At 38.4% G+C, this 16952-nt stretch overlaps 1 protein-coding gene across 1 annotated transcript; it reads right to left on the bottom strand.

Annotated features, from left to right (window-relative positions):
• LOC146939287 (uncharacterized) lies at positions 1 to 429 on the bottom strand. The gene has a single exon (XM_085749758.1). It carries the CDS (start codon positions 427 to 429, stop codon positions 1 to 3), a length of 429 nt encoding a protein of 142 aa, XP_085605884.1.
• Between the last annotated feature and the right edge of the window lie 16523 nt (positions 430 to 16952).

Genomic DNA, 16952 nt, shown 5'->3' with positions numbered 1-16952 from the left:
CTACTGGTCCTCCTGTGGACTCCTAGACCTCTTCCTCGGAACCTGCTGATGGTCAAACACGCTATAATCGGTCTGGAGGCCCTCCAAAATGCCAAAGAAGAGTGGATTTGAAACCACCTCTGGAATCCCCATCGCATGCTCCACTCTGTCTCTCATGCTGGTGATGACCTGCAATGGATCGGGAGGATGTCTGGCCCACTCCTGGTCAACAAGAATATCCTGGTAGATAGGTCTCGGCATGACAATATCAGGCTCTGGAGCAGGGTTGACGATGAGAGGATGGGACACACGGTAGAACCACCTGACATACCTATCTGAATGCTTCCAAGGCTCGTCGTCTGGGACCTGGGCACCCCTCTGGTGATGGGGAACGACATGCAGAGCAAACTCCAAGAAGGCAGCAACCACATCTGCTGGGGCAAGAGGCATAACCGTAGTAGGAGGTCGGGGAACCTTCTGAACATGTCCGTACTACCTCAGCACCCGCTCCGGCATGTGACACATCATCCTCTGTCTGTCGGCCGTGATCCATCCGGAGTACCAGCACATGTCCTGAAAAGGCGTCACGTCTCGTCGGTGCTCGTACGGCCTCCAGGTGACATGACAATGCTCTATCGAGTCGAACAAGCCTCTGAATTGGTCAGCATCAGCAACCCCCCTTTTAGGTTTCCATCTACCCACATACAGGTCCTCCCGGTCATAATCTACATATTTGGACCTCAGAACCACATGTCTGAAGTGAGCTATAACCCATCCCTGCAAACACAAAGAGACAAATCTATATCACCACACGAGGTTCATACAAGAAACTATACATTTACGTTTAACTTAAAAAAAGAAGAAAAAATATATTACCACAAGCAAGCTCATGTAACCACCAACTGAGCCAACATTTGAGTCTGAGGTAAGATTCAGCTGCTCATACAAGAATGCAAGTCCCATCGCGCCCCATGACCACGTGCCTATGTGATCCAAATCCCGGATCGCAAGCATCCACAACAGACTAACGATTTTTCTGTTCTTGCTGGTAAAAAGGGTGTAGCCAAGCAAGAGCAACAAGAACGCCTTGACACAGGCGGGCCTAATACGACTCAGCTCCTGCTCCTCCTCCTCTGATAAATCCTCCCCCAGCAAATGGTCACACCTGTTTAACAGGTGGTCATAACGGTCTTTCAGGGCCGTGTAAGAGACAGATGCACCAAAATCAGTCACATACCCAACCGCATCCTCCACCGAAAACAACAGGTGGGTCACCAGCATATCCATAGCATGGTCATGATCTAAATCCTCCTCATGAATGAGCCGTCCAACGACGGGGATGCCTAGGAGATAAGCAACATCATCCAGTGTGATGGTCATCTCCCCAATAGGCAGATGGAAGCTGCTGGTCTCCTGATGCCATCTCTCAGTCATGGCACACACTAAACCGTGGGAGATGTTGTCGTACCCACTCAGAAGGAGGGGCCTTAGACCCGATCTATCAACCGGTTCCCAGAACCAAGGGTTAGCATCTACCGGCAACAGAAGGGACAAGGCAGAAAGCTTCAATTTCCTCCCGTGCGAGATGCCTTTCATCTTACGATGCACTTGCAACTGAAATACAAAAAAAAATAATTAAATATGTAAAATAAACATGAAATAATAAACTATAAATATTCTACGTAAAAAAACATGAAATATTAAACTATATATATTCTACGTAACATAAACTTTGACATAATAATAAACTATATATATTCTATGCAACATAAACTTTGACATAATAATAAACTATATATATTCTACGTTAAAAATAAATAAATTATACTTAAATATGTAAAATAAGCATGACATATTCTACGTAGTTATACTTAAATTAAATAAACATAACATATTATACATAAAATAAACTTCACATAATAGTAAAATATCATTAAATTAAATAAAGCAATTTATACTTACTGATTTATCATTCCAAAGCTTTCATGCCACGTGTTTATCGAAGTTCGGTAAAAGTGACACCTCGTAAGGCCCCCCTAGAAAGCCCCCATCCTCGTCCTCCATAACAGGCTCTGCATGCTGCTGCTCAGGATCCTGCTCAGGATGCTGCTGCTGAGGAGGCTGCTCAAGATGCTGCTGCTGAGGAGGGTCGACAAACTGATGCTCAGGCTGATACCCCTCGTGAAACTGAGGGTGATACTCATACCCCTCCTGATAGTGATAACCCGGCTGAAATCCAGTCTGCTCCTGATAATGCTGATCCTGATAAGCCAGCTCCTGAAACTGATGCTGATACTGTGGCGGGTCCACAATCTGGGATGCACCCGTTTGTGACATCGATCCCCCCACAACATCAACAGTAGCAAGACTCGTGGCCCCCACTCTCCCTCGACCTCGACCCTCCGGAGGTTGTAGTGCTTGCTTCTCCCTACGTGCACTACTAGTAGGGGCCATCCTCCCTAACCTAAGTCTATCAGGCCTCTCCTACTCAAACATATCTGCATAAAAATAAAAAAAATATTTAACACATTTTCACATAATTTCGACAGCAACACAAGTGTAATCTTTAACAATACAACAACAACACTATAATGTCGACAGTGTCATTTGAATCCATAAACTACCACATTGCAGTCAAATTAACTATAATCAACATTAACAAATATAACTCTAACTAATTACATCATTAACAATCCAATAAAACAAAAAAATTATCATTGAGACATTTTACCGAACACGTAGTGTGCAATTTTCAAACAACTATGTAATCTACCATTTTCGAAACCCTAAACTACCACATTGTACCCTAAACAACATCTAAACAACAATTCCTAAGTTAAATCATCACAAACAATCATAATCTTTAACATGGAAGACAATTTTTTAAAAACCTAAAAATGTTAATTTTCTACAAAAATTCGAAAATTTCAATCAAAATAATGCAAAGAAGTAGTATAATAATCACTTACTTGATAATGTGGACAAAATTTGTTTTGATTGGCGCAAGAATGGTGAAATTTGGATTTGGGGGTGAAAATCCCGATTTTTGAAAAGTTGAGAAATGGAGGAATGGAGGTTCTGTGTTGCTGTTAATTGACTTAAGTAACGCTGCGCAACTTAAGTCACGCTGCGCTACTTAAGTTACGTTAAAGTTATAACTAGCGCAAGTTAACTCACACTACGTGAGTTAACATGCGTAAGGGTATATATGTATTTTACTTTGGGACGACTGAGCAAAACTGTTTGGGTAAAAAGCAGAATTCTTAGAAAACAATCCACTTTCTTAACATATCATGCTTGGCCCAAAGCAAAACACATAACACATAAGGACACCAACTACTTATGCCCACTAAATCTGACTCTTGATCGGCTTAGGACTCGGGACTCAGAGGTCTTGAAGTAAATCTACTACCATGCTAATGTGATACCACAATGTAACACCTAATTTTTAAATAGAAAAGGTGCAATTTTTTTTATCCTTTTTAAAACAACTCAAAATCTTGAGATAAATAATTCCAAAATCATCTTAAATTTAAAATAAGAGTAAATAATTATTTCGAAACATTTTTCACAATAATCAAATGCCACATCCTTTATTATAAAAGCTAGACTTGGTTAGCAAACATGTTGCCCTAATTTGCCCTAATCCCTAGCATTTTCCCTCCTAACCATGCTAATCTAATCTCACCCATTGATTCGATCTCTATTCTCAAATTCCTCATTTTCTCTCATATAACTTAGTTAATGCTGATTGAAAACGAATAACACACTTTTAATGCAATTGAAAATGAATAACACACTTTTAATGGCAATTGAAAACGTAGTTAATGTCAATCCTTTATTATAAAAGCTAGACTTGATGAGCTAGCATGCTTGCCATAATCCCTTGCATTTTTCCCTCCTAAGCATGTAATTATTCATAATCTAATCTTCCAACCACACACTTAATCACAACCATTGATTCAAACTCTATTTTCAAACTCCTCGCTTTCTCTCTCATACAGAAACGTCATAATGACAATTGAAAACAATGCTAATCATCCTCATGATGGCAATTGAAAACACGTATTAATGCTAATCAACTCAGTCAACCACTCCCTTCATCTCAGCCGTAGATCTCATAACCTTTCATGTATTAATGTTAATCAACTCAGTCAACCACCCCCTACATCTCAGTCGTAGATCTCATAACCTTTCATGTATATTAACAATTTCATTCCCATTATCCTCTCTGCCATCATTTTTACGTTAAAACAGTTTAGACTTAACAATGGAAAGTGATGCATAAACTCACTTAGCCTTGCACTGCTTGAAGGGTACAAATAACACAACAAAATCTAACCATGTTTCATATCCTTTCTTGATCTCTTATGTTTTGTTTCATATATATTTTCAACTTGCACTAATTTCTTTGAATCTTTGATCTTTTCCAGCTCCATTAGATCCAAATCCTATAACTGATTTGGACAAGTTTGTTAACAGATTGCGAGTTCAATATAGAACTCTTCGACTTGAGTTCCGTGTAACATATGTGAGTGCAAGATTACTGATATTGTGTTTTTATAAACGCGACATTTCAAATTAAAGTTCATTTGATCATTTTTATCACTTACAAATTTTGGATATATATGTTTTCCAAGGTGCACTTATGTTCCCAAAAACCTTTGTCTCTGATTTTGGTGCATCACTAGGTGATTACGCAACTTTTATCGACCCTTACAACAACCAGGACGTGTTGTGGATCCTCCTCTTTTTATTCCTTCTATGAAATTTGAAATTGAGAAAACTATCGTGCCAGCCTTTGCATATGAAGGTGTTCCGATCACAAGTGAAATCCTCTCATTCCATCATGATGAGAGTAATTTTTAAATCTGGTGGGAGAAGGATTTGACTGAATTTGATGTCACTTCTGGATGTATGGTATAATGTTTTTGTATGACATTGCTTTTTTTTGGGTCATTTCTATTACAATATATAAAAAATTGTTTTTAACGTAGTAATTCTTTTGCAGATGCTTATTTACCAGGGCCTGTGTGATTTAATTATCGAGAAAAAGATCACTTCATTGACATTGATTGATGATTGTGGAAACAAGTGGAATTGCATCACTGTATTTGGAACCAGGCCACATCACCACATCAAGCTTGGTGGAGGATGGAAAAGAATGGTACAGGCGCGCAAACTTAAGGAAGGTGTCATGGTTAAAGTTGGGTTTCCACATGCTGCCTTGAACGACACCATCTACATTCAAGTCAAGCGCCCAACTATCGTGAGAGTTTGATGTCTGCAATGCAATTGATGGAGTGCAGTTTTTAGGGTTTATATTTTTAGATCCATTTTGATGTTTTTGAATTTTCTTTACATTTTAATGCAATTTATGGTTTTATCTTTCCAGTTTAATGTGCTCTCTTTTGATTTCAATGCAATTAAAAGTTTTATCTTTTCAGTTTAATGTGCTCTCTTTTATTTTCAATGCAATTTATGGTTTTAAAATGTTTCTTCGTTTGAATATTGAGCTTAAATGTAATTTATGGATGATTGTTTACCAGCAATTAATATTGTACCATAATCCTTCATGGAGCCAAAATCATGGTTTTAAAATGTTTCTTCGTTTGACTATTGAGCTTAAATGCAAGTTATGGATGATTGTTTACCGGTAAGACACAAATTATCCAAATCATTGCACAATTTATGGATGTGCTTGATTGTCGTGAATGTGCTTGATTATAGTTTAACATGTTAATGGATAATGGTAACTTAAATATCAATTGTTAAAGAATATGGGTCTTCAACTCTAATAGACCCGTGCGATAGCACGAGTCAAGAGTCTAGTTTTACAAAGAATTCTAGACATTGAGTTTTCAACTTCAAATCATACACCTGGAAAAAAACATAAAATAGTGTATAAGTTTTCTTTTCTCATGCCAGTATCATTACACATAAGACTCTAGAAGAAAAACATCTAAGATGATCCTTAGCTGTTGGAGATTGATATTTTTTTTGTTTTGTTAATTATTTACTATTGCTTTTTTCTGTCATAGGTCATAATTAGATTGTTGCTTGTTTCAGTATAAATGTCATAATTAGATTGTTGCTTATTTAGTAAGTAAAACAATCCCTAGGTAATGATGTCTCTGTCCTTATGTAATGATGTCTAGTGTTTTTAGGTAATGATGATTAATGTTTAGAGTAAGATTTGCTTCAGATTTTATTTTCTATCTTACCAGCAAGCTTATGTATCAAAGTATCTCAGATTTTTACTTTGTTCTCAAAACTTTATTGTCTTCTCTAATTTTTTTGGTTTTTCTTCCTTCTTCTCCACCATTTTTACATTTAGGTCCTTTTTTCTACAGGACTGCACTTTCACTCTTTCGTGAAATTCATCACCAACTTGAGAAGTTGAAAACTGAGGTACATCTCATCCTTGGCCTTTTTTTCTTTTTTTTTTTTTATTGTCATAGAATTTTCAACTGAACTATTAGGTTTGCCTTATCTCTTTTCAATGTTAGATTTTTGTTTTTCTCATTACAGCCTATATTATTTATTAGGTTTGGTGCGTTAGCATATTATGTTTTTATATTGTGTCTAATTCATCTGTGACATTCTTTATAGTCTTTTCAGGTTGTTTAACCTTCGAACTTGTTTTGATCCTATGTTGTGTAATTTTATCTAAAAATGAACAAAAAATAAATAAAACAAAAAATTAAGAGACAATGACCTTGAAAAGAAGTTCCCTTTTGCCTGTATGTTACTGTTCTCATTTTGCATATCTAGCTCCTTCTATAATAAACAATGACCTTGAAAAAAAGGGGCAACTAGGAATGATAGTTTGGGAAGTAACTTGGATCAGGACCTGTAGTTTTGTTCACATGATTTGCAAACCGATGATCGAATAAGCAATTCACGTACCAGAATATCGTATGTATTTAGAAGTGATGTTTTAAACCTCACTTGTGAAAAGTACATGGGTGAATTTAAAAGTGATTTAAAATATTTATATGCCTTATATTTTAACAATGGTGTTTGAAATAAAAATGAGAGGTATTTTTTTTTTTTGTTGTAAACTTATGAAGATAGTTGAATAAATTTCATTTTAAAAATAGTGCACATCATCTTCTTGTTAGCTATGAAGTCTAGATACTTCTTGTTTTATGCAATTCTGTTTTCTTAATTTGCCACCCAGGTTCTTTGTCCGTCTACAGATTTGCTCCAGTTGTGGAGTTGCGTAGCTCTTTCTCATTGTTTGTTCTGTTTCTGTTGTTCTTGCTACTTAATTTTTTTGCATCTGCTTCATTGCTTTGGTTTGCATTGTGAAAAGATATTCCACCTTGATATGGTGTGTGTTGTGAGGATTTTCCTTTTTCTTTTCTTTATCTTGCCTCTTGCCATTGAAGTTATGCAGCAACACTCCTTCGAGAGAGTGCGAGTGGAGTAGTGGACCCTCAGATTAGTCAGTCTTTGAGCCGGATAACGATTTTTCTAGGAGTCGAGTTGAGTGTGAATTCAATCCAACTTTACGATGAAATAAGGCAAAGACGCAGCAGAAATGTTGTTTTAAATGGAGAAGCTGAGTTTTTGGTTTTTTTAGGGTTTTAATTAAGAAAATTGCTTTTCTGACATCAAAAAGTTCCTAAAAACACATGGAAATTACGAAATTTCCCCAAGCGATAGTTAACTACCCCTAACTCCTAGCTGCAGTTAACTACAACTAGTTTTGCTGCACTTAAGTGCAGTTCTTGGAAGAGAATCAATTGTGATTTTACGCGTTTCTGTCGAAAAATAAAAAAAAATCAAAACTTATTTAGAATACTACGAAACTTTACATACCTGTATATGTATTTTTATAGAGCTGTCTGCAAAAAAATCAACTCAAAATTCAATTTCTAGGTCGATGTTTTGATGTTTTGGTTTTTTGAGTTTTTGGCTCATTAAAAATTCATATTTAGTCCATCCGTTGTCGGAAAATTCTAATTTTTTGTGGGAAATTTTTTTTATGGCCTTAACATGTGTGGAAAAAATACTGAAAAAATTCAACCTTTATATCACTTTTCCTGATGTGCAGTTGGAAAAATATTGTGATTTTACGTGTTTCAGTAAAAAATTCAAAATAAACTGAGGCTTGTCGAAATACTACGTAAATTTGCAGATCCTTTATATGTATTTTTATAGAGGTGTCATCAAAAAAACAGCTCAAAATTCAATTTCTAGGCTGATGTTTTGGTGTCTTGAGTTTTATGCGCGTTAAAAATTCATATTTCATCCGTCAAATGTCGAAAAATTCAAATTTTTTGTGGGAGATGTTCTTTTTCATGGGAAATGTTAAAAAATTGAGACTTAGTCGGAATGCTACAAAACTTTATAGACACCTCTATAAAAATACATATAGAGGATTTGCAAAGTTCCGTAGCATTTTGAATAAGGTTTGATTTATTTTTTATTGTTTTGACTGAAACGCGCAAAATCATAATTGATGCTCTGCCAGGAACCGAACTTAAGTGCAGATGAGTCAGCGGTAGTTAACTGTAGCTGGGAGCTAGCCAACAGTACTTAACTGCAGTTGGGAGTCAGCGGTAGTTAACTGCCGCCAGAAAGATTGAACGGTAGTTAACTACCGTTTGGGCAATTCTGAAATTTCCATGTGCTTTTAGGAACTTATTGAATCAAAAAGCAATTTTCTTTAATTAATTGTCCAAATAAAATGTGTTTATTTCTTTGGGTTTAGTGAATGATGGGCCTCTTAGAAAAAAATAGAAAATTGCTTTTCTAACATAGAATACTTCCTATTGACACAAGTAAATGACGATTTTACCCCCAGCGGCAGTTAACAACCGCTCAATGACACGCCGGCCGTTAACTGCCGCTACGTGCTTGATTAGTTTTCAGACCCTCATTTTCATTTTCCAGTGTCTTTCCTAAACAATTTTAACTTTCATTTTCATTTTCATTTTCATCTAAGATTTTCATCAAATAACCAATTGGAAACTCTTCTAAAAATTTTATCTAATAACCAATTGATATCTAAACATATTCATCCAATATTTAACAGGAACATGGTAAAATTAAAACAATAGAATGTATTATAAAATGTACGTACATATATGTCATATAAATAGGAAAATGTACAGAACATGTCATAATAGTACATGAACCGTGATAATATTCCTAAAGGCTTAGAAGCCCTCCAGAAAGGCTCTAAGACCTCCAGAAAGGCTCTAAGACCTCTAAAAAGGGCTCAGGCGCCCTCAGGAAGGGCTCCTGAGACTCTGGCGCGCTTGCCTTAAGGCACCGTCCTTCTAAGCTTCTAGAAACCTCTAGAAACCGCCTAAAATACACAAATACCCCTGTTGCTTGGGAACCAAGCAACCAAAACCCAAGCCCATGACAGGCTATAAATACCTCTCTTGAGAGCATTCTCAAGGGATCTAATCCTCAGTCTAAACCCTAATAAACTATTCGTAACCCTAGAATCCTTACCGTACTTTTTGCAAGTACAGTTGGCGCCGTCTGTGGGAATCTCGGTAAAACTAACCTAGGCCACACCTCATCGGCGGCGGAACCGCCGCCACTCAATCCAAAAATCGCCGTCCAATACGGCAAAATCCCCATCATCATATTACCTCGCCGCTGTATCGGTTTTACTCTTTTATTTCTTTTGAACCTTAGCCGCCAGAATTTAGAGGATAGTTTTGAAACCCTTGTTTTCCATAGAATATTCAATATCAGTTGGATTTTTAATTCTTTTCAACCTTTAGTTACCGCACAAATTTTTATGATTGGAAAACCTTTGTTTCCTTGCAAATTTTAATAGCGATTACCCTTTTAAATTCAAGTACCGTTTTTCATATTATTATTATTCATCAGATTTCAATTGAGTTCCTTTGGCTGCTACTTTATTGTTGTTTTTTGTTTTGATTTCCTTGTTGTTTTTTTTTCTATAATAATATTCAATTCCAATTCTTGTGGCTGCATGCGACAAATATTCGCTGCTACTCAATTCAGTTTACTGATGCCACTAATTTTGACTCTATTTCACTTCCATTTATTCTACTACTTTTGTTATTGTTATGCATCTTTTTTCACTTGCTGCTATCATTAATTTCGGTGATTTGCTTTGCTATTTTGTGACGGCTACACTATTCCACTAATTTAATCACAGCTGCTGGTTACTTTAAAGTATCCATCAAATTGACAGAAGACGGAGATCAAGAAATAGAAGACCTAAAAATCTACCGGCGATCTCAAAAGAACCCTAAGGCCAATCATCATGGACAACTCGTCACCGGAGATCATATCAGGTTATTCAAACCATGTCATTTTCTTTTGTGATAGATCATATACAATTTTCGACATACAATTTTTGATAACTGCTATGTTACTTATGTTTTCATCAATGCTTAATATATTTACAATCAATTATTCAGTGATGATGACTTTGTTTTTTCTATCGAAACCAACTATATGAATGAATTTGTCATCGGTGGTTTCAGTTTCCTATCCTTTTTACTTGCTTACCTTACTTTTTCATGGATGACACTTTAATTATTTGTGAATAACCGATGTTGTACTTTAATTATTTCCTATCCTTTTTACTTGCTTACCTTACTTTCTCGAAGTGATTCTCCCACCATGAAGCAATTCTCTTTCGAAAGAATACCAGGTTCTATTTTTCCAATATCTTTTGAGAAAATACATCTACACTTTTTGATTTGAAGAAAATTTTATGTTCAAGATACTTCGAGAAAATATATCTACACTTTTTGATTTGAAGAAAATTTTATGTTCAATATATTTGGAGACTATATTTCCACTTTTTGTTTTTGAAGAAAATGTCTTGCCCAATAAGCTTTGAGAAAATATATTTTACAACCATAATTTCGAAGACTCTTATCGATTTTGTTTATTTTGCAATTATTTGTTGGAGCATATACATCATATGTGGACAATAAGTCTTATAGATAAATTAGCTTTAACTTAATTTGTTTCACTTGATATTAATTTCCGTTGGGCGATTTTAATTACGATGTAATGAAGAAAGAATGATGAATAAAACACAAGAGGTAGAATCAAGTTATTAAAAGAGAGACTACTCTAGGTACCCCATGGCAGAAGTAAAGTGTAGTATTGTTAAAAGGTCACATGTGAGGGATTCTGGCAAGGAAAGCCCTGGCATTTAAGAGGTACAAGTGACCCACCTCTCTTTTCTGGGAACCTTTTCCATGTACCATTTACTTTGCGAACTGGACTAACTATTTAGTAAGAACATAAATAATGGAGTAATAAGCTAGATTGGACAAAATCGCCACACATAAAAGAGTAAAGTTGAGTAGAAAACTTAGTTCCAACTTCATAGAAGGAAATATATACATAGAGAGTAATGAAGTAAGCGAGTTAGTTTGGATTAATAGGAGAATGATAAGTTAATGGGTGAGACATTTAGTTAGAAGAACGAAGAGGAAAAGGAAGAGGAGTACAAGGTATAGGCGAGCTAAATAACAGTTAGTTCCCGTTGTATATAATTGCATATTGTTAAAACTCCTTTATTCATGTTACTGATTACTTTGGAAGTTCGGAAGTAACATTATATTACAGATTAATCAAGTTTAGGAGGGAAACAAACCACCCACCATGGGCGACATTAAAAGGAAGAAATCACCGCCACCACGCTAGAATGAAATGTAGAAAGCAATGACCTCGCCATTAAGAGCTGGAAGATAAAACACAGAGTTATTTCTAACCTTTATCGACCTTTGAGATTTGTTTTGCAGATAGAAATCAACTACGCAGAATTCTGGCGACAAGGAATCTGATCCAAAGGATCTGCGAGCCCCCAGCAACGTCAACCTTGATAAAGGCTCTGGCGGGGGTCGACTGTTAAACTCGCTGCGAGCCCCCAGTAACGTCAACCTTGATAAAGGATCTGGCGGGGGTCGACTGTTAAACTTCCCAAAATAAAAAATGAATTTGATCCAAAGGATCTGCGAGCCTCCAGCAACGTCAACCTTGATAAAGGCTCTGGCGGGAGTCGACTATTAAACTCGCTGCGAGCCCCCAATAACGTCAACCTTGATAAAGGCTCTGGCGGGGGTCGACTGTTAAACTCGCCAAAACAAAAAATGAATTTGATCCAAAGGATCTGCGAGCCTCCAGCAACGTCAACCTTGATAAAGGCTCTGGCGGGAGTCGACTGTTAAACTCGCTGCAAGCCCGCAATAACGTCAACCTTGATAAAGGCTCTGGAGGGGGTCGACTGTTAAAATTGCCAAAACAAAAAATGAATTTGATCCAAAGGATCTGCGAGCCTCCAGCAACGTCAACCTTGATAAAGGCTCTGGCGGGAGTCGACTGTTAAACTCGCTGTGAGCCCCCAGTAATGTCTACCTTGATAAAGGCTCTGGCGAGGGTTGACTGTTAAACTCGCCAAAACAAAAAATGAATTTGATCCAAAGGATCTGCGAGCCCCCAGCAACGTCAACCTTGATAAAGGCTCTGGCGGGGGTCGACTGTTAACCTCGCTGCGAGCCCCTAGCAACGTCAACCTTGATAAAGGCTCTGGCGGGGGTCGGCTGTTAAACTCGCCCAAAAAAAAAAAAAGGAATTTGATCCAAAGGATCTGTGAGCACGCTAAACGTCAACCTTGATAAAGGCTCTGGCGGGGTGGAAAATCTACAAATCGACTCCATGAGAAAAACAAGAGGCCACCCAAAAACGCCAACCCTTTAAAAGGCTTTGGCGGAGTTCGACATCAACATAATCTGCATAAGCACCCCACACGTCAATCTTGATAAAGGCTCTGGCGTGGTGGAAAATTTATAAATCGACTCCATGAGAAAAACAAGAGAATCGAAAAATAAAGTCTCAAAATCGCCAAACAAATGAAGATCAACCGAGCCGACAAAAGTCGCCGGAAAATTCAAGCCGACAAAAGTCGCCGAAACACCAACACCAAATATGAAGATCAACCGAGCCGACAAAGGTCGCTAGGAAATTCAAGCCGACAAAAGTCGTTGGAACACCAACGCCAAATGTTGAAAATCTGAGCTGACACAGTCACCGGATCATAACTAAGCACAACAATTCAAATCGTTGAAAATCGCCGAAGCATCAAAATTAATAAAATCATTCATGTAAATCTCCAAAACGAATTCAACAAACAAAATCGACGCAAAATTAATGAGGAAAGTCAAACTCGTCACAACGTACAAACCACTTCGCCTTGTCCCAAGACTCGTGCTTGGGGGGCTGTGAGTGGTCGACCTATAAAACAAATCGAATATATACTCCCTAGGGATCTTCGAAGAAAACATAAAATCACCCTAGGGGGACTCTCCAAGTTTGGACGACAACGCCCAAAGGCACATACGTACTAAAAACAAAGCATTAAGCAATTCAAACACTTCGCCTTGTTCCAAGACTCGTGCTTGGGGGGCTGTGGACCATCATAATAACTTCACAAGGATTAGAGAATCCTCATACAAAATACCTATCTACGCAATACAAAGATTCGAAGAATACAGACTGTCCAGTCGAAGCAAAGGACGCCGTACCAAGTTAAAGAGAAAACGCCAAAAGTACAGACTATATCACGTCGCCTTCAGACGTTTTTGAACCTAAGACATATTGACTATACAAACTTGCTTTAAGAAACTTCGTTATGGTTCTTACAAACAGCGCACAGAGACACGTACAAACTGATTACAAATGGAGCATTCAATGATTGACCAACCCGTTTACAAACCATCTCGCCTTGTCCCAAGACTCATGCTTGGGGGGCTACAGGAACCGGTAGTGCGTAATACATGCACCCTTGGGGGCTATTAAAACATTTTGAGACCATCCGGGGAGGGTACCTTAAACACGAATCACATACATACCCTCGGGGGTCCCAGTACATTTCAGGATCGCCCCATGAGAATCCTCGAAAATAACAGCAAGTGTAATCTAAAATTTTAAAGAAAGCCAATCACTTTGCCTTACCCCAAGACTCGTGCTTGGGGGGCTTTGAAACGCCAAAACCTCCCTAAATACTTGATAACCTCCAGAAGGTCCAGTCTCATGTTGTCATCACTTCGCCTTGTCCCAAGACTCATGCTTGGGGGGTTGTGAACCGTCATAATATTCCTAAAGGCTTAGAAGCCCTCCAGAAAGGCTCTAAGGCCTCTAGAAAGGCTCTAAGACCTCTTAGGCATGAGCCCTTTTAGAGGCCTTAAAGCCTTTCTGGAGGCCTTGGAGCCTTTCTGGAGGCCTTAGAGCCTCTCTGGAGGGCTTCTAGGCCTTTAGGAATATTATGACGGTTCACAGCCCCCCAAGCACAAGTCTTGGGACAAGGTGAAGTGATGATAACATGAGATTGGACCTTCTAGAGGTCGTCAAGTCTTTCAAGGAGGTTTTGGCGGTTCACAGCCCCCCAAGCACGAGTCTTGGGTCAAGGCGAAGTGATTGACTTTCTTTAAATTTTTAGTTTACATTTGCTGTTATTTTCGAGGATCCTCCTGGGGCGATCCTGAAATGTACTGGGACCTCCAAGGGTATGTATGTGATCCGTGTTTAAGGTATCCACCCCGGATGGTCTCAAAATGTTTTAATAGCCCCCAAGGGTGTATGTATTACGCACTACCGGTTCCTGTAGCCCCCTAAGCATGAGTCTTGGGACAAGGCGAGATGGTTTGTAAATGGGTGGGTCAATCTTTGGATGCTTCATTTGCTATCAGTTTGTACGTGTCTCTGTGCGCTGTTTGTAAGCACCATAGCGAAGTGGCTAAAGCGAGTTTGTATAGTCGTTATGTCTTCGGTTCAAAAACTCCTGAAGGCAAAGTGATGTAGTCCTTACTTTTGGCGTTCTCTTTAACTTGGTACGGCGTTCTTTGCTTCGGCTGGACGATCCGTATTCTTCGACTCTTTGTATTGCGGGTTCTCTAATCCCTGTGAAGTTACTCTGATGGTCCACATCCCCCCAAGCATGAGTCTTGGGACAAGACGAAGTGGTTTGTATCGTCGTGACGAGTTGACTTCTTTATGGCTATTCCTCATTAAATATGCGTCAGTTTTCTTGGCTGAATTCATTTTGGAGATTTTACATAAACGATTTTATTACTTTTGATGCTTCGGCGGTCGATTTTGATTTGTCGTTCTAATTTTCTTATATGCTTTAGTGACTGTTTCAACTCAGATTCTCAACATTTGGCGTTTGATGTTCCGGCGATTTTTTATCAGTTTTGAATTTCGCGACGACTTTTGTTGGCTTGGTTGATCTTTATTTGTTTGACGATTTTGAGACTTTATTTTTCCATTTTCTTTTTTCTCATGGAGTTGATTTGTAGATTTCCCAACCTGCCAGAGCCTTTATCAAGGTTGACCTTTAGGGCGCCGTGTCGATTTATAGATTCCGTTGACGTCGAACCTCGCCAAAGCCTTTTAAGGTTTGACGTTTAGGGTGAGTGCATATTCATGATAGTTTGGGTGTTTTAGTAATAACTTCTGGCGACTTCAGTTAGATGAATCCCGCCAGAGCCTCTTGTAGAGGTTGGCGTTTTGGGTGAGTTTTACAGTCGACCTCCGCCAGAGCCTTTATCAAGGTTGACGTTGCTAGAGGCTCGCAGATCCTTTGGATCAAATTCATTTTTTTGTTTTGGCGAGTTTATCAGTCGACTCCCGCCAGAGCCTTTATCAAGGTTGACGTTACTAGAGGCTCGCAGCGAGTTTAACAATCGACTCCCGCCAGAGCCTTTATCAAGGTTGACGTTACTAGAGGCTCGCAGATCCTTTGGTTCAAATTCATTTTTTTGTTTTGGAGAGTTTATCAGTTGACTCCCGCCAGAGCCTTTATCAAGGTTGACGTTATTAGAGGCTCGCAGCGAGTTTAACAATCGACTCTCGCTAGAGCCTTTATCAAGGTTGATGTTACTAGAGGTTCACATATCTTTTGGATCAAATTCATTTTTTATTGTTTTGGCGAGTTTATCAGTCGACTCCCGCCAGAACCTATATCAAGGTTGACGTTACTAGAGGCTCGCAGCGAGTTTAACAGTCGATTCCCGCCAGAGCCTTTATCAAGGTTGCATTACTAGAGGCTCGCAGATCCTTTGGATCAAATTCGTTTTTTTTGTTTTGGCGAGTTTATCAATCGACTCCCACCAGAGCCTTTATCAAGGTTGACGTTACTAGAGGCTCGCAGCGAGTTTTAACAGTCGACTCCCGCCAGAGCCTTTATCAAGGTTGACGTTACTAGAGGCTAGCAGACCCTTTTGGATCAAATTCATTTTTTGTTTTGGGCGCCTAGTTGATTTGTAGATTCCCGTGGATATTGTAGTAGTAGCACCTGAACAAAATAACAAACAGAAACGGAAAAGTATTTGTATAAATTAAGGCGCCTCATTAAAAACCTGCAAAACAAATCTCAAAGGTTGAGAAAGGTAAGAATAACTTCATGTTTCATCTTTATGTTTTAACTGGCGGGATTGTTGCTCCTATATGCATCCTTTAATTATGGCGTGTTTTTTGGTGAGTTATCTCCTTTCGTTCATCTTAGCCCTTGGTGGGCTCGTTAGTGTCCCATCCTTGATTTATCTGAAACCTAACAATCCTTCCACGTTTCCAAAGTAATCAGTATCATGAATGAAGGAGTCTTTAATTATATTCAACGGGAACTAACTGTTCTTTGTCTTCTTTTATTTAGCTTGCCTATAGTTTGTACTCTTCTTCCTTTTCCTCTTCATTCTTTTAATTAACTATCCCGCCCATTGACTTGTCATTCTCCTATTAAATCCGAACTAACTCGCCCACTCCATTACCCTCTATGTATATATTTCCTTCTATGAAGTTGGAACTAAGTTTTCTACTCAACTTTATTCTTCTATGTGTGTCGATTTTGTCCAATCTGGCTTATTACTCCATTATTTATGTTTTTACTAAACAGTTAGTCCAGTTTGCAAAGTAAACGGTACATGAGAGGGGTTCCCAGGAAAGAGAGGTGGGTC

This window comes from Medicago sativa, chromosome 3 (assembly GCF_051527215.1).
Source record: "Medicago sativa cultivar Bolivia chromosome 3, Bolivia_mono, whole genome shotgun sequence".
Classification (NCBI taxonomy): domain Eukaryota; kingdom Viridiplantae; phylum Streptophyta; class Magnoliopsida; order Fabales; family Fabaceae; genus Medicago; species Medicago sativa.
This window is presented reverse-complemented; position numbering and strand designations above follow the sequence as displayed.

Bases quoted from the DNA above. Each gene is read 5' to 3' on its own strand.
- LOC146939287 (XM_085749758.1), bottom strand. From the start codon at position 429: ATGCCTCTTGCCCCAGCAGATGTGGTTGCTGCCTTCTTGGAGTTTGCT.